The sequence below is a fragment of the Netta rufina genome (genome assembly GCF_964035555.1).
Source record: "Netta rufina genome assembly, chromosome: 5".
Taxonomy (NCBI): Eukaryota; Metazoa; Chordata; class Aves; order Anseriformes; family Anatidae; genus Netta; species Netta rufina.
In genome coordinates, this window is record NC_140128.1 from 58,086,622 (window position 1) to 58,112,308 (window position 25,687).

At 38.6% G+C, this 25,687-nt stretch overlaps 1 protein-coding gene across 4 annotated transcripts in view; it reads right to left on the bottom strand.

The window, feature by feature from the left end:
- Positions 1-25,687, bottom strand: part of SYNE2 (spectrin repeat containing nuclear envelope protein 2) — a 186,776-nt gene that overhangs the window by 100,562 nt on the left and 60,527 nt on the right. For all 4 annotated transcript variants that reach the window (XR_014618494.1, XM_084288050.1, XM_084288048.1 and 1 more), the window contains exons 34-54: positions 25,466-25,567; positions 23,956-24,156; positions 22,988-23,153; positions 22,234-22,346; positions 20,979-21,181; positions 20,454-20,573; positions 20,078-20,366; positions 19,041-19,210; positions 15,942-16,251; positions 15,013-15,177; positions 13,917-14,273; positions 13,267-13,401; positions 12,484-12,645; positions 11,025-11,180; positions 7,834-7,989; positions 7,179-7,438; positions 3,954-6,069; positions 2,756-3,078; positions 1,631-1,775; positions 961-1,176; positions 304-569 (exon numbers count right to left, since the gene is read on the bottom strand). Coding sequence is in view for 3 of the 4 variants with exons in the window: in XM_084288050.1 (XP_084144176.1) it covers positions 304-569; positions 961-1,176; positions 1,631-1,775; positions 2,756-3,078; positions 3,954-6,069; positions 7,179-7,438; positions 7,834-7,989; positions 11,025-11,180; positions 12,484-12,645; positions 13,267-13,401; positions 13,917-14,273; positions 15,013-15,177; positions 15,942-16,251; positions 19,041-19,210; positions 20,078-20,366; positions 20,454-20,573; positions 20,979-21,181; positions 22,234-22,346; positions 22,988-23,153; positions 23,956-24,156; positions 25,466-25,567 (6,131 nt within the window). In the remaining variant the exon portion in view is untranslated. The remainder of the gene's footprint in view (positions 1-303; positions 570-960; positions 1,177-1,630; positions 1,776-2,755; positions 3,079-3,953; positions 6,070-7,178; positions 7,439-7,833; positions 7,990-11,024; positions 11,181-12,483; positions 12,646-13,266; positions 13,402-13,916; positions 14,274-15,012; positions 15,178-15,941; positions 16,252-19,040; positions 19,211-20,077; positions 20,367-20,453; positions 20,574-20,978; positions 21,182-22,233; positions 22,347-22,987; positions 23,154-23,955; positions 24,157-25,465; positions 25,568-25,687) is intronic.

The following is a 25,687-nucleotide window of genomic DNA, read 5'->3' on the forward strand; positions in this document are numbered from 1 at the left end:
GCACTTGGAGCCTCCACAATGAATCATCAACCCTTCTGATTCCTTCTATATTTGAACAACAGTTGCAGCCCACACATGACATGGCCAGGCTCAGGTCTTCTCCCCAGCTAGTATCTCCTATTGCCCACGCCAGAGACAGCAGATCCGTTAGGTGGACCACTGGTCTGACCCAGTAGGGCTTTTATTATTTTATTATCTTTTTAAATATACTACACCTTCCACATATTCTTTAATAAACAAAAAAATGCTGTGCTCCTAAGTAGTCATATGTCATAACTTCCACAAAAATTTTCCATCACTTACTTTTTACAGCGGTCCTGCATTGTCTTTATCTCACATAAGGCAGGAAGGACAGCTTCTGCCTCAGTATTTTCAGATGCATTCAGGATGTTCTTTATTCGGTGAAGAAGTAAGAGTAAGAGGAGCTGTTGCCGGTTGATGTTTTCCTCAAACGAGTTCACAAAATCTAGTAATTCTACCAGTTCCTCTCTGGTGGCCTTTTCTTTCTCTTTAAGGCTTTCTGGCTGTTCTTCCTGGAGCTTATCAAGAATTATTGTTTCTCGTTCCAGCTAAGTAAACAGCATGCCAAAGAATGAGATAAAATGCTTTTTTTATTCCATCACCTTAAGTCACATTATTCATTTACTCATGCACATAGCTAAATACTGGGAATTGCACAGCCAGATAGTTTGAAAATCTGAAGGGTGCCAGAAAATTTGAGTTTGCTCTAACAAAGCACCTAACTATACACAGAGTGCTGCTGGGTTCATGGAATTTATTCTATAAACACCCCTGTCATATTTGACTCCAGCTTCAAGAAAGTCTGGAGGTTAACTGGCTGATCAGTGGGTAGGAAATGATGTTCTGTTTTGATCTCAGTCCCTTAACATGTAGTTTTACTATATGACAATCCCAGCTCTATCACATTCCACCAAACTTGCAGTGTGTTAATCAACTCACCTCTTCATTGATGAATTTCCATTCCTGTTTTAGTTCTTCACAGTTAATTTCCAGCTCTTTCGCTGCCTCAAGCAAACCCAGCCAATTTTCCCACAGCGCTGTTACAATCCTGCCCAGGGCCCTGTCATTTCCCTTGCGTAATCTCATCAGCTCTCCTGAGATCTGCCTTAGCTTCACAAGATCATCTTCAGCCGAGTCAATGTTGGAGACTAAAATCTTGTATGAAAAATAAACAAGCAAATAAATAAAACAATACAGGATCCTCTACTAAAATTGGTATCACTCCACTGAGCTGGCTAAATAAAGTTTTAATGAAGGAATTCTGTATTGAGTAAGATTGTAAAGAAAGTTAGGGTAAATAAAACAAGCAAAACCATCAGAAGAACAGTGTGCACAAAATACTAGGTTACTTTCACTTTATGGTTATTTGGAAGGGAAAGGAATGAGCTGGAGTTACAGTTATGTAACATACAGAGCCTGTAATATGATGAGTACTACAAGAGTAGACGGCAGAGAGGTTCATTATAGCAGAAGTATCATAGGGAAGTAAGAGAGTCCTGGCTGAGGAAACAGGAAGACTTTTCCATCTGAGGGAAAGCAATAGCAATGTAAGAAATAACTGTACCACAGTTTTGCACGAGTTTCTCAAGTTCCTCAGAGCCTCTCTTACCTTGCTTTCTTCTAAGTTCTCCAAAGCTTCCTTATAAGACATCGGTATTTGGGACAAAGACTGCATAAGCATCTTTTCAAGTTTGTTAAGATCATCACGCACCTTATCTTTGCTTTCTGTATATCTTTTGTATTTCTCAAAATACCTGTAGGAAACAATTATCAGACCAAAAAAAAAAATGTGGTTACTTGTCTCCAACCATAATGCCTACTAGAATAAAAATAAATAAATAAATTTTGCAATTAGTAGCCATTACTAATGATTTTCAATTTTTCTTCAATTAGCATTTTTTACACACTTCAGGTCCAAAATCTGAACCACTATAGAGCTTCACGTACAAATGCTTCAGAGTTAAAGAAATATAGTACGTATACCATATATGTGCCAAATAGCCACCCTAAAGAATTTTATGTCTTTCTTTAAGTTTCCATTTTCCTCAGAGATTCCCAAAACTGAGCTCTCAGTTTGTAACACATCCTATTTGTTCCTACAGTGTGTGATGCGTACAACTGCAATTTCTTATTTCTGTTGCTTCTCATCTCTTTCCTATTGCCAAAGCCTTCAAAGTCATCCAATTCTTCGATTATAAAACATTTTAAGATTATGCTCAACAGAATCAGAAGCACTGAATCATCAGCAAGCAATTTAAAAACCCTTACTATATCTCCCAAACTTGTTCTGTACATTTATCTGAAGGCTCTTCAGATCTCTTCTGTATCTATATTTGAAAGGAGGCTATGGCCTGTGTTGTTTGGTATTGATTTTCTCAAGTTGTAAGAACAGTTCATAGAAGACATGGACATAGGGCCCTCTGAAAACTGTTCTAACTTGCACCTGCACTGAACTAGAGACTGCGGAAATGCACTTTCTTCTTATTCCTATACCATATAACATTCAGTCCAGCTCCATGCATATTTTCTGGAATATACTAAAAATGATTGCACTGTAAATTATTAGCAATATGATTATTATCTGGTAATTTTCGTTCCGTCACAATCACAACTGGGAAAAACAGAGTTGCTTACAGCTCTTCCTGCTGAATTGCCTGGTTCTATCAGAGAAGAAACAAGACTAGACTGCATTTATCATCATAGTAAGGAATATGATCTAGGAATATGAACCTACCTCCGTTCATCAGCCTCCTTTCTCTGAGCCTTCTCCCTTAATGCTAAACTCTTATTGACGAGTTCTCTTAAAGTATTTTCCAGATTTATTTTGTCTTCTGGTTTCACTACATTTTTCAGCTTGGAGCTCAACTTTTCTATGTCAGCCACTGCAGAGTCAAACTCTTCTTGTTTCCACTGTGGGGTCTGACAGGCCTCATCTGAGGTACCAAGCTCTGCTGTGGCAGAGTATACTTGAGCTTCATAGTCCTCAAGGAACTTGGCAGCCTTCTTTACAGCCTCGGTATAAAGCTCACCAGTCTTACATGCATCCTGCAGAGCACTCTGAAAGTGTTAGAAAGAAGAAAGAACAATCAAGAAGGATTGCTGTGCTCCTCTGAATGACCAGATGGTTTCTCAGAATTTCACACGTGGTGGTCTTCGAGACCAAAACTCCCAGAAGCGGCCTGAGGTGATGCATGGCAAATGCACTCTGCTACCTAGGTAGTCATACAGTGGTGCAGTAACATGTGGACTGATAGCTCTCAAACACAAGGACAGGGGATACAAGGGAACTACCAATTCTGGAAACCTCCAGAGTGAAGGATGGTTAAGACACAAGAGTCATAGGATACGTTACGGAAATGGAAGTACACGTCCTGTACAAGGAAAACCCACATACTGATGATTATAATCTGCTCCAGAAGCTACCTCCCAACTATGACTTGCCAAAATGCTTCTCACTAAACCCTCTTATATTTAATTACATAGAGAATGATGTGTGACTTGGCCAGCTCTTGGGATTCCCACAGGGTAGAGAAATTCCGGTATTGTGCTTCAAACACAATATCCAAGCAGCGAAGGAGATGAGCGGCAAATCACGAAATGTGGCAGCAGGATCACTACATACATCAGGATCACTAAGTCCCTTCCCCTGTTATCAGCTATTACATCACATTTCCTCATTCGTATCCACTAATCTCTTGGGCACAGTCAGGATTATAATTAAACTGAATACAATTAATTTTGTCTGTATCTTTAGTTTCTTATCATGATTCCCATCATACCCACCAATGCAGAGAAGATATCAGTCTAATTCAGTTATGAGAGTAAAAGGAAAACATAAGTCAGGAAAATACAAACACTGCTGTCTCAGACATCTAATCCAATTCTTAGGAGAAGACATACAGCCACACCTTACTTTTATTAAATGTACTTACAACACGGGCAGCAATGTCTGTCTTCAGTTGTAGTTCATGATCTTGCAGTGTCTTCAGTTTTGTTTCTATATCAGCAGCAAGAGATTTTTCTTCTTCATTTTCCCTCTCTTTTTCCATTAGATATTTAATTGCAGAAAACTCTGCTGTCATCATATTCTGAATTGCTTCCCATCGCATCTTTTCAAATTGCATCATTTTCATGTCTACTAGAAGTGGCTGCTGGAGCTCTAACTGAATATGCTTTATGGCATGGAATATATGCTCTACCTCATTCTGGATATCTTCCTTATTTACACACTGGAGACTAGAGATCAAGTTTTGAAGAAGCTGTATCAATTCCTTAACATCTTTCTCCAGGCTCTGTATTTCTTGCCTCTTAGATTCTTTGAATGGAATATCAAAAACTTCATTTTTGTTTATTTGATTTTCTACCTCTTGCGTTAAATATAAAATCTGTTGAACTGTCTGAAGCAGTATTTGTGCAGATACAAGATTTTCAGCAGGAGAAGAGCTAGAACTATCATTTAGCTTACTAGCTTCTTTTCTTACAGTGGATGTCATAGTCCAGATTTCATTTAGCAACAAATGAAGATTATCCCATTCCCTAACAACATTATCAAAGTGTACTAGCTTCCCTTTAATTTTATTTTTAATTTTTAAAAATTGAGTTTGCAATTCATGCAATTCATCCAGCTGCTGTGAATCCCAGTTTAGACCTATGCATTCAAAGATTTCTTTGTACTTCATCATTTGTGACAAATTAGACTGAAAACATAATACTTTTTCTTTAAGTGCTTTGCATTTATTCTTCACTTCTTGTGTGGCACCTAGTAATTTATCTTCCAGGTTGACTTCACCACACTGTAGGTCATTAAGATCTTGTTGCAATGAAGTTATTCCTTCAGCAAACTCTCTGTAAACTGCTATTTTTTTTCCCACTTCATGACATTTATTCTGAATTTGCCTCTGTGTCTTCCTTGCTCTATTCTTCAGACTTCTTAATTGGTCAATCAAAAATAATTGTTCAGATAGGCTCAGTTCCCCAGCTGTGACCTGACTTTCTTTACAATGGGATGAGATAAGCCCATCTATCTCTTGTATGTCCTTTAAAATCTCCTTTAAAATGGCTTGTTGATCGGCTAATTCTGACCATGTGCTGGTTTGGTTCGTGTCAAGCCTGGCAAGTGTCTCAGCATTTCGAAGCTGACAGTGAACTTTTTCTATTTCTGCAATAAGTCTTTGCCTCTCCTCCAGCTGGAGCTCTAGGTGCTGTAGTCTTTGAACTGATTTTAAAACCAGAGCCTTGTATGAATTCTGTAATGCTTGTAGAAGGAAGGTCATATCAGAGATCTCCTCTGGCTTCAAGCTGGGAATGATGTGCTGGAGCTCCTTATCCAGTGATTCAATCACAGGCTCTCTATCTAGAACTTCAGTCCTCATAAGCTCACAATTTCTGATCTGTGATTTAACATCACTGGGGAAAAGTGCTGCTTTCTGATCAAGAGAGGACAGTGAATCTTTTACCCATGAAATATTTTCTTTCAGCTTGTTCATCATTTCTTGTTTCTTCAGAGCAGGACCAGTGATCTGAACATCCTCTTGAGGCATTTGTTGCTCTGATAATGTTTCCAGTTTGCTCTGCAAATCATGTATACAGTTCTCCAAAGCCATTTTTTCTTGATCACTCCAAATTCTTTTCATTTGCAGTTCAATCCTTCTTTTTAATAGAGAAAGACCATGTTTAATGTCCTGTAGCTCTGTTGTCCAAACTACAGGGTAATTGACTTTTTCTCCAGCTGAGGAATGTAACTCTGTTTGTAAATACTGTTCTTTTATCAGTCTCTGAATATCCTGTGCTTTATTCATAAGCAGGTTAAATTCATTGATTTCTGCCACCACTTGATCATGCTTCTTTTGCACTGTTTGTTCCATGTGTTGCCACCATTGCTCCAGTTGCCTCATTTGGCTTGCTGTTAACACTTTATCCATGCATGTTAAATGCTGAGATAAACTTTCTTGCTGAGCTTTCAGCTGGTTTAAGACATCTCTCTCTTTATGTAATGCCTGTACACATGCTTTAATTTTCTCCAGAAGAACTGTGTTATTCATAGGACCCCTGCCAAAAATACGAACAGGTTTAAATAACCAACAACAAAAAAAACACAACTTCTAAAACACAGACTACACAGACTACATGGTTTAAGAGAATTTTATCACACAGAAAATGATTCACTTGCTTTATTCACTTAATCATATATATTATCATTCTCTCACAAATGTTCTAACAATCACTGCAATATGACTTCCTTGCTTTTCTGTACAGTGTTAGTTATTTCTAGATATCTCTGCAGGTAAAGGTATATTCTAACAAATATTCTCTTAAACAGTAGTATGTACTAATAAAGAATATGCCATTTCCTAACACTTTTTAAAAATCAATAGTGTTAAGTCATCTCTAAGTGAATTAACATCATTTTATAGTAATTTCTGATTTACAACTAAAATTAAAGGTAGTTAGAAGAAAAACTTCAAACATTCTTATTCATTCAGGATTAACCTGGAGGTGTGAACTTACCTCTCCTTTATTTCCAAGAGTATTCTGAAATTACCACCTAAAATACACTTAGCAGCTACGTTTTTATTCAATTCTTTCCAATCTCTTTGCCACAAATTAACAATTTCACAAGTCATTTTAAAGGTTTTCTAATTAATGATACTTAATTGTGATGGATAGGCTAGCTCCATGTTTTGAAGGCTAATTTATAAAATGTACTAAATATTTTGTGTGCACTGGTTACCTTTGGCAAAAAATTAGAATTAATGAGTCCTTACAAAGAAACAGTGCTTCACTTTCCTAGCTTATTCATCTTAAAAAAATATATAATATTTCATATCTGACATATTTTTGCAAAAGTATTTAAATGCAGCACTCATGTAGGTATTCAGCACAGCAATCATTTGTTTGTTTTGCCTAAAAAATAAAATGAGTAGGTATTGCAACCACCACTGATACTTCTGTTTAAATTCTTAGATGCAGTTTTAATACCACCTTACAAACCTATGCGAGTTCTGCTACCTAACATTAATGAGATGGGTAAAACACTATGTCTCAGCATTACTGGAGCATGGCACGAAGTTCACTCTAGACTACTTGCATCAGTACTATTAATTTAAGGATCATATTTGTTCTGCTACCTATTAACAGAACCCCTCAACTATACTTACATTTTTATGTTATCTTTTTCTGTTGACAAATTTTTCATCGAGGACTGAGCAGCAGAAAGGTTTTTCTGGTACTCGTTAACTAAAGAGTACTGTTGTTGCTTTACTGCCTTAACAGCATCTAGTTCTTGAAGCAGCCTGTCCCAGCAGGGCACCACAGGCTCTGGAGTTTGCAGCTCTTCACTGTTTGATCCTGTTGCACTGGGACATGCTTCTTGACTCAAAGATTTTGCTTTCCACGTTTCCAGTTCAGTCTGTAAATTCTAAAATCAAGCCCACCATAGAAATAGGATTAAAATAGGATTTTAGCCACTTTCAGCACGAAATACAGTTAGATACTGATACATCCACATACATATGCTTGCTTGGTCAAATGTAAAGAGCACGCATGCTTGTGCACATTACAGAAGCACATATGCAATCATAGCTGCCCTATAATTACTAGCACAGTCTAAAAGAGCAGTACAAAAGATGGCATTCACGTGGACATATCTGCATTAAGGCAGTCTTTGAAGATTACCTGTTATGCAAATTGTCTAACACAGAGTCAAACCTCGGTCAAGATAATATACAACAATTTTGTGTTGTCTGAGTGAATCACACTTCTGTGAGTGTATCACTACGTTAACAATGAGGAATGACTTTGCAATTTCCATACCTCCAGCTCTTTCAGTTGTTCATTTATGAGCACAATATCCAGTTCAGCCACTTTATTTTTCAGCTCATTGACCTTTTGTTCCTCCTCAAAGTACTCTGTGTTCACTTGCACTCCAGGAAGTAGTTCCTTTTGGACAACCACTGCTGCACCTTCTTTCTGCAATGCAAAATAGTATTTTTACTCCTGAAGAATTCCTAAAACAGTAAGTTTTCTGACTGCAACACTTTGCCTCGTGTTCATAAACCATGATTAAATCCTGTTGTTGCTTCCCCCATAGCCCCTGTGGATCACCCAGGACCCACAGGCTGGGCCCTCCATCACTACCCCAGAGTCATCCTGGCCTGTCAGCACTGTTCAGACAGTTGTGAAATCTCTGTTCATCACTGGGAGCTTGAAACTCTGACATCTCCACCTTTAAGTAACATCCTTCCTGCAGCCACCTCTGTTACTGATAACTCAAATTCACAGATCTATCTTGTCTTGTCCCCCTCTGCCTCACACATTAATGGGCATTTAATCTCTCCTTAAACTCTAGTCAGCACCTGCATCAATATACTGCTGTGCCCCTCACTGGGACCATATCTTTTACTTTTCTTCACGGGGCAACTCATGCATGAAGAAGCTTGGTCGGGACACAAAACCATTACTGTGCCGGCTGTGAGTTCTATTCAAAATTAGAGGTAAGATGAGAGGCATTAGGGAGCCATCTCTCAATTGGAGTGGGAAGAAAGGGACTGGCGGGCTCCAGAGGCATTCCCTGGCATTGCCATCAAGTCTCACAATGACAGAAGGACAAGCCACTGGGGGTATAGCCAAGTTTAACAGCCCATGAGCTAAGGTTGCTGCCTAAGTGGATGCTCTTGGCTAGCCCCAGTTCAGATATTACACATAAATCACCTTCAGCTTTAAATCACCTTCAGCTATTGTGGAAAACAGCATAAATAAAATGTCAAAGACTCATCTGGATCACACAGCAGTACCTTAAAATTCTTTCTGTATGCCCATTCCCCAGTAACTGTTTATGGTATAAACTGTGATCTATTCCAGGCATAGACTCTATGTGAGTGAATGCATACAAGCACAGAGATATGACTACAGTGTGAGCTTCTTCATGGTACCAACGTTTAAAATGAGCAATGATAAATATTTCTATACTGATGCTTTATATACTGTTTTATTAGGAAGCAGCCAGCTGTCCCTACTGCCATATCACTTCTTAGCTGTCACAGTCCTCTGTCTCTCTGCGGGTCATGAGCTATCCAGAATGTACCTGCTTCCAGGTGTGGGAAACATGCAGCTCATTGCAAACATTACCCGAACAGAATAATTCTAATTATTTGAATTCTTCTGGTTACTTTCAGTCAAAACTGAAGGGGCTCACTCATGAAATAGTCAAACAACTTTTCCATTTCTCTGTGTACACATTTGTAACAGTTGTATCAATTCAAATGTAAGATTTCATCTTAAGAGACTTTGAAGTGCCATAGAACCGAAGCAGAAAAACTCAGCTAGCTATTACAGAGTGAGGAAGAAATCCACTTTACCAGACTAAAGTATAAACACATCAAAACACAAAGTAAGCGTCCTGACACTCAGGAAAAAAAGATGTCCTGCAGGTAAAAACTCAGGGCCCCTCTGCTAACTTTTCATGGTGCAGGCCTGTGGGAACCTGTCAATACTGGGGTATGTGCCAAACGTGACTTTGGCTTCAGGCTAGGGTGTAGGCCGCAGTATATATCCCTTTTTCTTATCCAGACATGCACACCTTTCTCAGGAAACCAGCAGAACCTACTTCCTCTCCCTTTGCAATGTCCAAAGGGACACAGAGGCAGATCAAAAACTGGCTGAATGGCCAGGCCCAGCAGGTGGTGGTCCGTGGTGTAAAAGCAAAACCCAGCTGGAGGCCAGCAATGAGCAGAGTACACCAGAGGTAAATACTGGGTCCAGTCCTGTTTAACATCTTCATTAAAAAGAGACCTGGACATACTGGAAGCATCTCTCCAATTGGAGGCAAAGATGATTAAGGGTCTGGAGCACCTTAGCGTTTAGAGCTGGGACTTTTTAGACTACAAAAGGGGAGTCTTAGGGAGGATCTCATTAATGCCTATAAGTACCTGAAGAGAGGATGCAGTGAAAATGTAGTGAAAATGCAGTGAAAATGGAGTCTTTTCAGTGGTGCCCAGTGGCAGGCCAAGAGGCAATGGGCACAAACAGGAAAACAGGATGCTCCATCTAAACATGAGTAAGCAGGTCTTTACTGTGCAGGTGACAGAGCACTGGAACAGGTTGCCCAGGGACGTTGTGGAGCTGCCATGCTTTGAGATCTTCAAAAGCCATCTGGACATGGTCCTGGGCAACCTGCCCTAGGTGGCCCTGCTTAAGAAGGGAAGTTGGACCAAATGATCTCTACAGGTCCCTTCCAACCTCAACCATACTATGATTCTGAATACAAACACTGCCACCCTCCCCCAGATCACTTTTAGAAGTGCAAATCAGTCAATCTGTTGGGATTTCCAGTGACAGCAGAAGTGTGAGTCCTAGGTAAGACCTGCCAATGAACAGGTCTGCTACAAACCTGACTATAGATTTAATTATGAAGATTAGAACTGACTTCACCTTGAATTTAGGGATGTAGTGACCAAAGATCAGCAATCACAGAGCAGAGAGAATTCTTAGGAACACTACTGGTGATGAAACAACTTTACTAAATCTATTCTTCTTTAAGAGTAATGTCATTTAGTAAAATACCTTGTTATTCATGCAGCTTCAGGTAATTATTCTTTATGTTATTTAATTTATTTTCTTATGCTGGATTGCCCTTGAATTTTAGTTTCCTGATTTCCCTTATGATGGCAAAGTCTATCACAGCTAACTACAGTAACATGGAAAGTTGTACTGATTAACGATTTAAAGAGAAACTCTGGATATCATTAAATAAAGCCTGATTATGATGATTCTGAAAACCAATATTGTTCTTTTAAACAGAACCACTGAAAAAATTGTGTGGTGAGCACTTCAAAGAAAGTTCAAAACTACTGCGGACATAAAGCAGAACTCTATACAATAGGCTTGATTTTGATGTGACAGTAATTGCCTCTTCATTTATAACAGAACTTCAGCTGAAGCCCACACTGTAACAAAAATTCAGTCACACTGACAAACGCAACTTGAAATACCAGAACATGGTTTACCTCATGTGCAGAAACTGGCAAGTTTGATTCTAGACCCTCATTCCCAGCTGCTACAGATTTCAGGATTTCATTCTTCTGGCACACAGTTTGTTGAATCTTCTCCATGTCTTCTATGTAGGATTGATTCTTAACATCAATAAGTTTCTCATTATTTTGCTGTAAAAAAAAATAAAAATGTATATATATATATATATATATATATATATATATATATATATATATATAAGAAACAAGTAACAAAAAAGCCCTAATCAAACATTCTGAGTAGTAATTACAGTGCTTGACATGGCAAAGTTACAAAGCCCACGATTATAGATAAATGAGGAAAACCATAATTATATCACAAACTTATTGTGGGCAAGGTTATGGCAAAGGAAACCATTTAGAAGTAGTGCTATAATTTTGTTATAAGTTTTAGTAAAAATTGCAGATTGCAAGTGTTCTTCCTCTAACCTACACTGTTCACGCTTCATTATTCTAAGCATGGACTTTGAACTGTGTACCTCTGGATGCAGCCTTGAATGCATTTTTAAAAGGTTTAGCTTCCTCCTGAGGCGTCAGTCTTGTACATGCACTGTAGACAGAGTGCCTGCGGTTCGGCACCCAACCAACTACCAGGCAGGATATTCATAGCCAAAACAAGGTACGTCAAATACTTACAGCAAGTCCATGATTGAGAGCACAGAACTGGTGACTTGTTTGTGCTGCAGAGATACCTGAGCTATTGGCTGCAAGTCAGATAAGATATGCACTGAAAGTAGTCCACTCATAACCCAGAACGAGATACTTTACCCTGATTCTCAGCAAGTTCATGAGTGCATACTGTGTTCCGTCTTGTCATGACTATGCCATCCTCAGTATCTCAGGCAGTTTGCTAAAACTAAATGTCTGAGAAGAGTCTGGCTCTGTCTTCTCTGTAACAACCCTTCTGAGAGATTACGATGGCAACTAGACCCTCAGATTAGTCATTTATCTCCAGCAGGAACTCCCATACATCATGGCTCCAGCCCTTAACCACTGCTCCAGTTTGTCAAAATTGCACATTTATCAGGGTGCACAAAACAGGATGCAACATTTCAAATGCAACCTCATACATGCAAATTAAATATATAAGATATCTAAATAAATGAAAGAGATTCAAGGAAAATAACAGTATTCAAGCATAACTGTTAAAAAGCATCACAAAATGCCCAGGTGATTTGGAATGCAATGTCCTCAGAAAACCACTTTGTGGCAGCCCACAGTAATGAAAAAAAATCCTCCATACAGGAAAGGATTCAGCAAGTTAATGTATACTAACTGCATATACCACACATCAGACAAAAATACCTCAGTTTAACTTGAGTATGTTTGTGTAACTTCTATTATTAATTTATTGGTAGAATCATCACCATTCCAAATAAACTGTACACATACACCCTAAAATTCAATCATTCACTGTAATTTCATGTCCACTTACCTCCACTGGACATGTTTCCTTTCTTGTTTCATCACTTTCAGTACCAACACCATCCTGATGCCTTTCCAGTTCTGCTTCACCACCCTGAACCGCACTGTCCAGAAGGTCTTCTTGGACTCTGTCATGTTTGTCCATACTCGGGCTCTCTTTATCAGCCTCCTCCTAGTTTGAAAAGTACAAAATGTTTACAACCAGTAAAAATCACAGTCCAAAATCTATGTCTACCAAAGAACATCGCACTCCACAAGTTTTTTACTTGTACTTCAATGTAGCTTAATGAACGTAGGTAACCCAAACCCTAAGTCTTCTTGGGACAGTCTGCTCAGATTTGTTTGCCAGTTCAGGACCTTAAATCACTACACAACAGTTTCAGGAGAAACCAAACAGGAGTAAGTGTACATGTGATTTTTAACACCATTGTAGTAGTTTCTCCTTAGACACATTTGGCAACACTAACTATTAATCTTGCTCCTTCTCCAGAAATCTCTGTACAGGTGGATTCCACTCTGATATTTTGATGGTCATCTCTGTGTGCAGTTGCTGTTGCTGGATGATTATATCAATGAGGGAGTTCTCCAAATCATCCCTTCAACTTTGCACACGTGAAGTTATGTACGGTGTAAACAGCCTGAGATGCCCTTAACATCATCAGTTCCAAGTCAGTGATCTCAATCACTCAACACATGCATCGTGCCTGCCTACAGATTTTAAGGAATTTAATAGGTGTTTCTATTCAATAGACACACATATATATACACTGACATGAATGAAAATATCAGGCACCTGAGCAGTTTGCCCAAATTTGTCCTTTCCTTGATGGATACCCTGTAATGGGCTGTTCGACAATACACTGCTTTCCTCCAAAAGTGGATCATTTTTCTTTTCTTTCTCTGACACGTTCCCATTTACATCTTGACCCTAAGAGAAATAAAATAACTTAAAACCTGCCTGTGTGACTGTAAATATATTTTAATATCAAACCTCTAAATGGCAAAAAATTGAACATATGAAAACAAATAGGAAAAATATTGTTTTGCAGTTCTAAATATAAATCTTACTGGTTTAAAAGAAGCACTCAAACTTCTGAAACTACTGCAAAAGAAAGGACTATGCTTAATTGTCACAGAGGCCTATGTGTAATTTTCTTATCTATACACCTATTCCTTCCAAAGGACACCTGTTCTAATTATATTGCAAGAGAAAGTTAATAAGCAATTTGTGCTTAAATTGAAAGTTGCAGTTTCCAATAGACTTATATAACAAGCTTAGGGAGTTCTTCTCCACAGCTTTGAATTATACACATATATTTACAGAAGGCTTAAATTCAACGAAGTTAAAAAAGCAGTGTAGGATGCAATATACAAAAGGCATTTGAGAGACAGATGTCTCTTTAACAAGTCTTCTACTGTCATTACTGTCAGAACTATACTCACATTATGCATTTCCAAACACTCCTTAAACTCTACTGTTGTGAAGCTCTCTTCTGTAGCGACAGGAGTATCAGAAGTGACCTGAATCTCTCTCTCTAGCATTGTATCTGTCTTATCCTCCATCTGTATTTCATCAGCAAGCTCATCTTTTAACTCAAGGGCTTCACTGAAAATATTTTCTTCCTTTTGCTTGACATTTTCAAGTCTTTCTTCCAGACTCCTGTGTTCACTCTGAAGTGTTTCAATCTCATCCTTAATAAACTTCTGTCCTGGTGAAGAAGTGCTTTGTTTAACAGCTTCTGCTAAAACCAAAATCTTCTTTAACATGTCTTCAAATCGACTGAGAGGTGCTTGTTGTTCCTTTAAACAGGAAGAAAACATTTTATTGAAACATGTCTTCACTCAATATACTTAATGCTAAGATCTAAAGTCAATCACGAAAATCATAAATATTTGCTGTGAACAACAAACTGTGCTGAGAAGTACAGGAAGACCTATTTGCTGCAAGAAGTCAAATACTAACAGAGAGCACCTGAAGCTATATGCGTTAAGACAACGATAATCAGATACCATTCTGTGAGGTGCACGGTGATCTTCCCAACTTTAAAAAAGATAATTGCTTAATCGCTTCCTCTCCTATTTCCTATTACTCTTTCTCTATTTTTTTTTTTAATTTGCTAGAAGTATAGCAAATTCTGGAGGAAGGGGAATTGCAGCAATCTGTATCTGAGTCACAGTTCCAGCTTTTAGTAGTTCCCTATACTCACAGGTATAAGATCGTACTCAGTTCTCCCAAACTGCAGGAAAATGCCTACCTATGAATTAAGGATACTTCTTAAAGTTTGATGAAGTCTGTATGCTTGAGGTGAGGACACTTCTACCTTCAGTTCAATTAACAGTAAAGGTCCAATAAGTTCATTAAGAGTGGTTTCAGGCCTACAATTATCTTTATAAAAGGAACACAACATATACTTTATATAAGTGTTTCTTAGTTCTTCACTTTGACACAAGTAGTTTTTCTCTTTTATTTATCTGATTATTTCTACAAGCCCCCAGGGCACAGACGCAGTTTCTCCATGATGCAAAACCTGCAACATACCTGTGATTTCAACTGCTTTTGCTCAGAGGATGGTTGTTCCATTGCTGGACTTCCACAATCAGCAAGCTTTTCAGAGAGAGTTTTTAGCTCAGTGCTCAAGCCTGTCACCATATCCTGAAACTGCTGGTGCTCTTGAACGTGTCTTTCCAATGTCTGCACTGTGGTCTAGAAACCAAGGAGTTAAAGGGATTAGTAGATTGTTAATTCACACAAATATAACTTATCCACAGACTGACAGATCTTTTCCAGGACATCATCAGTGCAAAACACTTGCTTGTTTTCCATAAAATATCCAGTTAACCACAGCTGCACAGATGTCTTCCCTTCTTCCCAGCACACCATGGACTTCACCATGAACAAAATCCTCATTAGTAGCAAGAAGCGGAGTTCACATTCTGTAAGAATATACTTGTAAAAGGGACATTTCCCATCCAAAATGGTTGAAAAAATAGATGCAGAAATCACAAGGGGTGCAAAGGCAGTTTACTGGGTCTAAACTGGGTGGAACCAATAACAAACGACACACAAGAAAAGTAATTCATCCTTCCAAAAGGAAAAAAAAAAATAAATCCTGTGGCTTGGAGAACATTGGAACAAATGCTTCATATAAAAGCTATCTAAATCTGTTTATACGGGTGTAAATTATTATTCTTCACACTTACCTTGCTCTCATTTGATTTAAACATTTAGTCATCTGCAAAGCATGCGGCAGTGAAAAATACTAACTTCTGGTGCTCTTTTTCCCATGGTAATGGGGGGAGAGAGAGAGAGAGAGTGAGGAATTCCCATCCTTTTTACAAAGGAACTTTCACCACTCCTAGTTTTACCCATCAACTTGCCAGTTGAATGAGACTACAGGCAAACAGTGAGAACTGCAATCAGACATTTTACACGAACATTCTCATAAGAAAAGAGAGTGAGGTTCCAACCTGTAGCTGGCTGAGCAGATTTTCATGTTGGTGTTTTAATTCCAACCACGATTCCTCTGTGAAGTAGGGATTCTCTGTGCAACTCTGTAGGTGATCCTGACTTTCCAATTCATTAAATTGGGAAGTTAAATCTTCTGCTTTCTGCAGGAGATGGGCATAGCTTGTCAACTGAGCTTGCTTCTCCTGCAAACCTGGCTGAAGGGCAAAACCCATCTCTTCTTGCTCTTTCTTCAGTTCATTCAGAGCCAGTCTCAGACTTTCTTTGCTTTGCTCATATTGCTCCCTGGTGAGCTGAAGTTGCTCTTGAGGGCTAAGAAAACATATTGGTTTTAATAGTATTAAAAAATGCTTCATTCATTACCTAAAAAAAAATGTCAAATTGTGAGCAAGTCAACAATTAGAACGAGCACCAGCATGCTGAATACTTTTCTTTCGGTTTTAAATTAATGACCTGCTTTAGACTGGAATTTTCAAGGGGATGAAAATGAAGGACACTTCAGTTAGTTCTGCTGAACTGGACTTAAATGCAGAACAAGTGACTAACTCTCTCAGATATGCCTTAAATCTCAACCTATAAACCTATAGTTTCTAGCATCTGAGAAGTGATGCTAATGCTCTGTATTTTCAGCTCTTCATTGCAGCAGAAGTTCTGTTTCAGAACTACAGAATGACTACAAACCTATTTCCCTGAAAAACTTCTTAAGACAGCCTCTTGATGTTCTGGAGTGAAACTTTGATCTGGTATAAGTGGGGGTGATGGGGGAGTGCTGGTGAGAGCCTTTCAAATATACAGAGAACAAAACCAGCATATGCAATATGGGTTGTGTTATCACAATCCAGTGCTTGCTTTGCTGATCTTGACATTAGATCTTGATTTGTTTGCTTCATAAACATGCCCGCTGATTCACTGAAGGTGAACAGGTTGCGTTTATCCACAGGAAATATGCAACTATAATTAGTGAGTCTAAAGTCCATTAAGTAACATTTGTACGTTCATATTTAGTGATGAAGTTCCAATATTTTCCAGATGGAACTTAAATGCCAACATTTGAAAATACGATCCCACACAAACAAACCCAAATAAATACAGTCTGGTTATAATTCTATGAAGTACAGCAGGGAAAAAAAAAAAAAGAGGAAAGTAAAGCTTAGATCTCCTCGAGATTTGTATTTTTGGCAAATGACAAATAAAATATAGCCTCACATATGTTAAGCACTCTCGCCATAAGTTCTCTATTCCAGCTTCACACTGCTGGATGCATCAGCTGTGGTGTTCTGCTGTTCACAGATCTAATGCTGCAAGGTCCTGAGCAGCTCTTCAGATGTGCTGAGCACCTCGTTTCCTGCCTTCAACATGCTGTGAAGAGAGTGCTCTGCGTTCTGTTACATTGGATCCAGCATAGCCAGAGCTCTTTCCTTCTGAATGCCACTTGTACTGCTTGCACTGAGTGCTCAGTAATAAGAGAAGGCAACTGAATATTCTCAGAAGTACTTATTTTGAATAATTCCTTCCCTGGTCATTTTTAAAAAGTATACAGTAGGTCTACTCTAGCTTCCATGGATCCCAACAGCAAATTTCCCAGTGATTTTACTGAACTATGGTAACATTCAGGGGCAACCTTATTGCTCTCTACAGGTACCTCAAAGGAGGCTGTAGCGAGGTGGGGGTTGGTCTGTTCTCCCACGTGCCTGGTGACAGGACGAGGGGGAATGGGCTAAAGTTGAGCCAGGGGAGGTTTAGGTTGGATGTTAGGAAGAACTTCTTTACCGAAAGGGTTGTTAGACATTGGAACAGGCTGCCCAGGGAAGTGGTGGAGTCACCATCCCTGGAGGTCTTTAAAAGACGTTTAGATGTAGAACTTAGGGATATGGTTTAGTGGGGACTGGTTAGTGTTAGGTCAGAGGTTGGACTCGATGATCTTGAGGTCTCTTACAACCTAGAAATTCTGTGATTCTGTGATTCAAGGATGTTATAGCAGACAAACATCTTGAAACTGTCCTCATCTGCAAAATGAGAACTTCAGTTTATGTTTTCACCACACACCTGGAATCATCTGACATGTTTTAAACAATCAGTGTGGCTACCAGACACAGTTATGACAATGCCAGACACTAAAGTGCCTTTCCTGACCAGCCTATGAACAGAACATGACAGAAAGCAATTTGTGCCAGTGCCTCACCACCCCCACAGTAAAGGATTTCTTCCTTAAAAACATAACAAAATTAATGTGGAAAAAGCAGTTAGTTGCTTTCCTTCTCTAAGTCTAAATGCAATGGTTAATAGATGCATTTTAAATTTCCAAAGCACTCCCCTGAAAATAACTGCATAACATGAGAGGTCTGTACTTATCTTAATTAAAGAGAACAAAGCTGTGCACTCCATGGTGGCCTGACATATACAATTAGTGCCTGAGTTCAATTAGTTTCCAACTGCTACAACCGTCTTATCAGAGCTCATGATAGGACTGTCAGGGGGTTTTATTAGTATCTTGCATGACTGATGCATTTAGACTATCTTGTAAAAAACTGTTGTTCCTTCAGTATTCATTTCACGTATAAGGTTACTTATATAGAGAATGTTTGAAATTCACCGGTTCAGAAATCAACCAATTCTCAGTGGCTGAAAACTAATACCAGAGTTTTAAATGAAAGATCCAAAAATGTGATGCTCAGAAGAAGAGTTTATTTCATAACTTGAAGTTTGCCATTAGCTTAAATTTTGTAAAGAGGCTTGTTCAAGTTAGAAATGTGAATGTAAAAGAACTTCTTAAAAATAGCATTAGTGCTTTAGCTCTGTAGCTATCTTCAGGAAGTAAAAGACTGGCAGAGCTGCTTCAGTATCAGAAGAGAATCTGAGCCAAGCTGGGCAGACCTCATCAGCTGTCCTGCTACCCCCCTTACATGTCCTGGCTAAACCTCGTAAGACCGTTCAATCCGAACTGCGACCCGCTTCTGTAGAATACTAAAGCACACGTACTTTCGTAGGTATCTTGTTCTGCCCCCAAAGAACAGAAATTCAATGCAACTGGTGCAGGAAGAAGAAAAGAAAATCAATATAGCAACGTGAGCCATGCCACCCCTTGGCAAATTCCACATTACCTTCTATATTCAGTGGCTAACTGACAGGTGCTTTCCCACTGGTTCTTGAGCTCAGATATAGTCTGCTGAACCTCTGGTTTCTTAATTTTCTCATTTCTCATTAAGGTTTCTCCTAGAGCTACCATGCTCTGTATTTTGACATCTCCTGCATTTTTGAGAGCTGTGATTTCCTGTATTAGACAAGAAGCAGAAGCAGTAGCAGTACAAATAAAACTATTTCTGGTTACAGAATAAAAGGTATTACCAATGAAATCTTTCATTCTTTGTACACCACTGTTCAAGAAAGCAGAATTCTCCTTCCAATCTTCCAATATATGATGTAGCCAATATATAAACAGATCATCTAATTTTAGAAAATTTGGGATAACGAAGCTGAGATATAATAATTATTTTCTACTCAATAAAACAAAAGCACTATTGGGCTAACAAAATAAAAAAAATAGTTCCAAATCTTAAGAAAATATATTTGTCACAATATTACCCCTTCCACTGAAAGAAACATGTAAATCAGTGCAGCCTCATTTCTGGCTACTCTGTTAGAAGACCTCCTAACTCATCGGAGGGAGGAGACAGCAGAGAGGATGTAGGGGCCAGAGAGGCCCACGTAGACAGTGCAGGAGCCCAGCCCTAGAGCACTGCAACACGCTCAAGAATCTACACATTTTGTGGTAGATTCTTGAATCTATAGTCGGTGCCCCGACTATACCAGACCTCTCTCTCCACCTCTGGAGTAGTTTGTGATGGGAAAATGCATGCCTACAAGCACACTTTCCTGGTCTATGAGTTCAGTATTGCTCCACCCAGAGGTACTGCAGAAAATCTCCTCATACGTGCTTAATTAGCTATGCGAAACAATCAATCAAACAAAAAACAAACTAACAAAAAACAAACAACAATCAAACATTCACACCAGATGCACACCAAACAAACCACAAAACCACAAGCAATCACAGTATCCATAACATATTGACTCATCAAGCATTGCTCTGATTATGAGTGAGCTGTGAAGTGCAATAGGAATATATTTAACACAATACCTTCATCTGATTACTTCTTTCATCTGGTGGCAACTCACTTTCCTGAGACCTCAGGTTATTAACGGCCTTCTCAAGTCTTTTGATCCAGCTAGACATATCCTGGGCAAGCTCTTCGAAATATTGTCCTTCCACTTCTTGTCCCTGAGAATTCCCTGCCATTTCACTTACATTGGTAACTAGTGTATGATATCTACTAATAAGACCACTAGTTTCTAAAATGGTTCCATCTTCTGTCAGCCCAGCCTCCTTCAAGGAATTTGCTAGCTGAGCCAAGGAGTCAAATTCTTCTCTGAAAAACACAACAAATGAACAAACATCTATTTCTTGTAACAACATGGAACAATCTTCTTCAGGCAGAGCCCAAAGACAAAGGTACCTTTGCATTAACAATGTTTTATACAGGTCTTCAAGTTTTGTCTCATCTTTTTCTATCTCTTGTAGTTTTTCCTCCTGAGTGATGAGCCATTCTTCCAAGACAATGCTGCTTTCTTCAAGGCTGAAGAGAGAATAAACACAAGTGCAAGTCAAAATGAGAGGCATTGCATGAGTAAAACCTGCTGACAACAGTATTTTGCTGAAAAAGTAACCCAAATATCAAGCACATGATCAGACTTCTACTTAAAACTTAGCTTATGGATAGTTTTAATTATCCTGGTTCATGTCACTGAAACACATAAACCGGTGCTCCTAGGAAACACATAAGCATATGATCCTACATAGTAGTGATTCTGCTATGAAGAGAAACAACACTAGAAACATACAACAAAACACTTACTAACCTTCATTAAAATATCACCTTTAATAAAAAGCAGGGTTGTTTGCTGTTCACTATGGCTGTTTAATAATGAATCATTTTATATCAGTTGTGACTAAAATGCCAGAATTGACATTAGTTCCGTACCTACTGAGCTGCTGCAGAGATGCACCAAGTTCCTTTTCCTGTTTCTGACATTTGGATATCAATCTCTGTAGTTCTGCTTCTTGATCTCTCACACGGCTGTTAAGCTGGTTAATGCTCGCTTTGGGCAAGTAATGTTTCACTTTATTCAATAAAGTCTTAACCTCTTGGATATCTCTGTCTTTGCCGTCGGAAGTTAAGAAGTGCTGAATAAGAGCACAAACACAACATGCATTTGTGAAATTTGCTGCTATGTAACAGAAACGCACTGTCAGGATGGCCGAGCGGTCTAAGGCGCTGCGTTCAGGTCGCAGTCTCCCCTGGAGGCGTGGGTTCAAATCCCACTTCTGACAAGCAGCTATTTTGTCGCTCAGAGGGTGGTGAGGCACTGGAAGAGGCTGCCCAGAGAATCTGTGAATGCCCCATCCCTGGAAGCGTTCAAGGAGAGGTTGGATGGGGCTTTGGGCAACCCGATCTAGTGAAAGATGTCCCTGCAGGGGTGTTGGACTAGATGATCTTAAACGGTCCCTTCTGACCCAAACCATTCCATGACTCTACGATATTTAAGAGTTTTTGACCCATTAGCTCCACCAACTTTTCTACAGCAATTCCAGTTTCTGGACATGAATGTATGTTAATTTATAGTTTGCTGATTATTCGACCTGCATATGAAAAGTTGTTGTTTGCAAAATAAGAGGTAAAGAAGACAATTTGATTTATTTTATTCTCTACAGCACAAAACCACAGAGAAATACGCAAAAGTAGTGTGTAAATCTAGGAATGCCATCACTATGTCTTCTGCTAAACTGCGATTGCTTCTTGCAGATGTTGTGGCCTTTCTATCTCGTCTGTTGATTCTATCTGAGTTAAGAGTGAAAATCTGGCTACAACTAAGTGAATGCAAATTTTTCACATTTGAATCCAGTGGGGGGTCAGAATTTCATTTTAATCTCGACATATTTGACTTTCTGCCTATTTGCACACTGAAGTATGTGGTCAGGGTCCATTTACTTTTAATACTGTCCTGTCTCTTACTTGCCCAAATATGCTCTGAACTTAAACACTGATATTTAATTTTAACTCAGTTTTATTTTCATTCAACTTATTGTCTTAATGTTTTATATTACATGAAATGTTCTTCCAGCCTCGAGTTACAAAGCACAGTACATGAAATTACTCACAAGAATAGTCTTCTGCATAAAAAAGTAAAATTTCAAGAAGAACCAGCTTTAGAAATCAGAACGTTTTAATAGTTTACCTTTAGCCTTTGCTGTTTTTCTTCCAGCACCTGTTTTGTTTCGGAGGGTTCAAAGCAGTCCTTCAAGGACAGCTGAGTGCTGCTGAACCAGTCATTAAAATTCTTGCACTGACCTGGAAAAAGATACATTCCAATTTTCTTCATTAATTGTATTCTGTTAAAGAAAATCCCTATTTAACATGAACATTTCAGATAACTTGTAATTACATTTATTTACTTAGGCCTGGAATGGCATATTATCTTTTTTTTCTTTTTTTTTTTCATTTCTACACGCACACAAATACTATACAAAACCTATCTGAAGACATGATTACCTTTGGACCTACTTCTAAACTGGCACAGTATTGCGGCTGCATAAAACAAAAGGTAATTAATAATGCTATTCATTCTCATATCTAAAATTAAGTTAAAATAATTGGAAAAAATTAAGAAATTTGATTTTTTGTATCTTTAAATTAAAAAAAAAAATAATTCCTAAAAGATGTTTTATACTTCTTTTCTGTTTTTAAAATGTAAAAATAAGAAGCAAAATACTTTGGATTTAGATCAAGTGATTTGTTGGAAAAAAAAAAAAAAAAAAAAAAAAGCCATTTTTATCCAAATCTTTATCTTGCTTTGTTTTTGTTTTTGTTTTTTTTCGCAATAAATTTGTTTGTGATACTAAAATAAGAATCAATTAATTTCATGACAGAACTGATTAAGACAGTACCTACAAAACTAGAAAGCTACAAAAATGTGAAACGTGCTTGCTTACGATTCAAAACACCAATGAAATGGTCTTGAAACACATCTTTCTTCTTATTAAACAAATCAGTGACACATTTAAGCTGCTTATTTAATTCATCCACATCAGGACAATCTGTCTCTTCTTGGAGTAATGTCACATGGTGTTTTTGTTGTAGAATTTTCTGATGTATCTCCTAACATTAAAAAAAAAAAAAAAGACATCCATTAAAAGGAAAAATCTGAAGTGCAAGTAGAAGTTTACTATACAGGGCTGCTTTGCTACCAATCAGAGTTCTGTTCTGCCTGTATGTCAGAATGATTTCTTACAAGAATTAAGAAATAAGCACTCAACTCTCCTTAAGCAGTGTGCATACAACTCTATGTATATGTAATCACACATTCACATATATTTTGACATCACACATAATAGATATGTGAATGGGATAATAATACTGTATGTTCCAGGGAAGCTGGGAGAATTAATTAAAAACTATTTCTTTCTTCCAGTACCTGTGATTTCAGTGCCCCAAATATTAGTGGTCTGATACATTCGCTGCTCAATAGGAGATTTAAATTTTGACAGCCGTGAACCTCCAAGCACAAAGCAGCTCTTTCTTCACCTCTCCCCTGGTGCAGAGGATGGAAAGTTGGCTTAAATTGCCTACTGGGAGCTTTCCTTGCAGGCAGGCTCAAGTGGCACAAAGACATCTGTGTATAACCCAGTCTTGGCAGAGACACAACCCAGTAGCCCACCATGCTGGGTGGTATACTGTTGTTGTATCTGCCACTAACCACTTTCAGTAGCTGCAAAGATTAATTACCTACATATGATAACATCCATTGAAAACAGGCTTTTCTTCTGGCAGCTTTAGGAAATATTCAAGTGAAGCTCTTTACTTCAGCTATTCTAGAAGCTTACCAAACGTACAGACACTTATGCCCAGGGTAAAAACAATTAACAAAATTATAAAAGATGTTTAACTTATGGTACACTACCTCTAATTTAGTAAAGATCTCTAAGGTGTCAGAAGGAGATAATGCTTTTAAAAGTGATTCAGTCATTCCAATCTGTGTCTTGGCCAGATCGAGGTCACCTTTTAGCTCTGCTGTATTCACAGTGAGTTCACTGGTATGCCGCTTCATCGACAAAAGGTCTTTTATTAACTCCATCTTTTGCACAACAGATGACCTGATAACCTTAAAATTGGAAATAAACAAATGTCAGAAATTATATTGGATTGATTTCCTATCATGCTGTAGAACAGCATGACAGACATAAAAAGCAATGAAATGATCTGAAGTCCAGACACTTCAATCACAGTTTATTCCAGTTTCTTTCCTTCCTACTCCACAAACTTGAAGGTAATAATATTTAAGCCGTGCTTTTCTGAGGAGGAATGATCTGTTCATCTTCATTAGCAATGCATTTACTGATGCTACTTTACTAACAAATTTGTCAGTCTACTATAGTGTCTACTCTCAGCTGGATAAAAACCTTATATGTCAGCCACCAGGAGAATGAGAGTTCAAGCTCCTCTCTACAACACGCCTTCCTGCAGAGATCCCGCTGGGTCAAGTTTCCCACCCTGACCCCAAAGCCAGGCAAGGAGAACAGAGAGGCAAGAACTATGGCTCAAGACTGGTCACTAAGGAGCAACATATCCATAACCTTATCCTTAAGTCTTCTGCAGATTTGCTCGAGACAACAACTCAATGGGATTGTGGCCACATGCTGAAAAAACACCCTAGGTGGCTGAGGGTGTCTGGTGCTCCCCAGAAGCATAGCACGCACAGCATGGGGTTGCTGAGTCTGTTTCTAAGCTATTTTGATCACTTTAATCAATCAAACTCCTCTGAGTTCAATGGTTGTTGAGGATAAACACATAAATAGCCAAACCAGGTCAAGCTCAAGGTGCATCTGACAGACACCACGAGCAGAAGCTTGTGGAACTGGGATAGGATCAAGGTATGCTCATGTGGTCTCAAACAGTGGAGAAAGACTTTGGTGTGTGAAGTCAACACAACAAGGTGAAGATTTCCTTGTGATATCCCAAAAGAAAACACCACGCTGCGTAAATAGCTACATACTACCAAGCTATATCAAGCCATGTCCAGGTAAAGATACAGTTCAAAATGCACCAGCAGCGTGCTCAGTTGCTGGGATCCCCCAAGGGATGACAAAGTTCTTTTGTGCCTTGCTCTTTGTCAATAATGAAAGGCCAGATATTGGCATCCTCAGGCAGGACTGCAGAACAGCTCGGTCAGGTCTGAGCCCTGATAAGGCACATGACAGAGAGAAGCCTTTGTGTTTAAAATGACAAGTTTGGTTCCAACAGATTGGGAAAGACATGAAATGAAATGCCAGTGCTAACAGCCAACAAAATATCTGCAATTATCTTTAGGTAGATTTAAGTCAAACAAAGAAATTTTTGTGGCAAAGATGATGCTAGAAGCAGGGCTTTTAGTCACGAGTACCAGGATTTTGGCTGTAAAAGCTTCTTCCCACCTGTAGCTCCAGTGGAGGTTCATTACTATTCAGAAGTTCTTCTATCTCGGCCACTGTGTTGTCAAATTTCTGGAGTTTCTGCTCTTGAACTCGTAAGCATGCCTAATGGTGGAAAAAACACATCTGTACCTATATTGCTTTCTCTCAAATGTAATTTCCATGCTTCTGTTGAAAAAATATATTACTCCTTTTCTAATTCTTCATTTTGTCATATACAGCTCC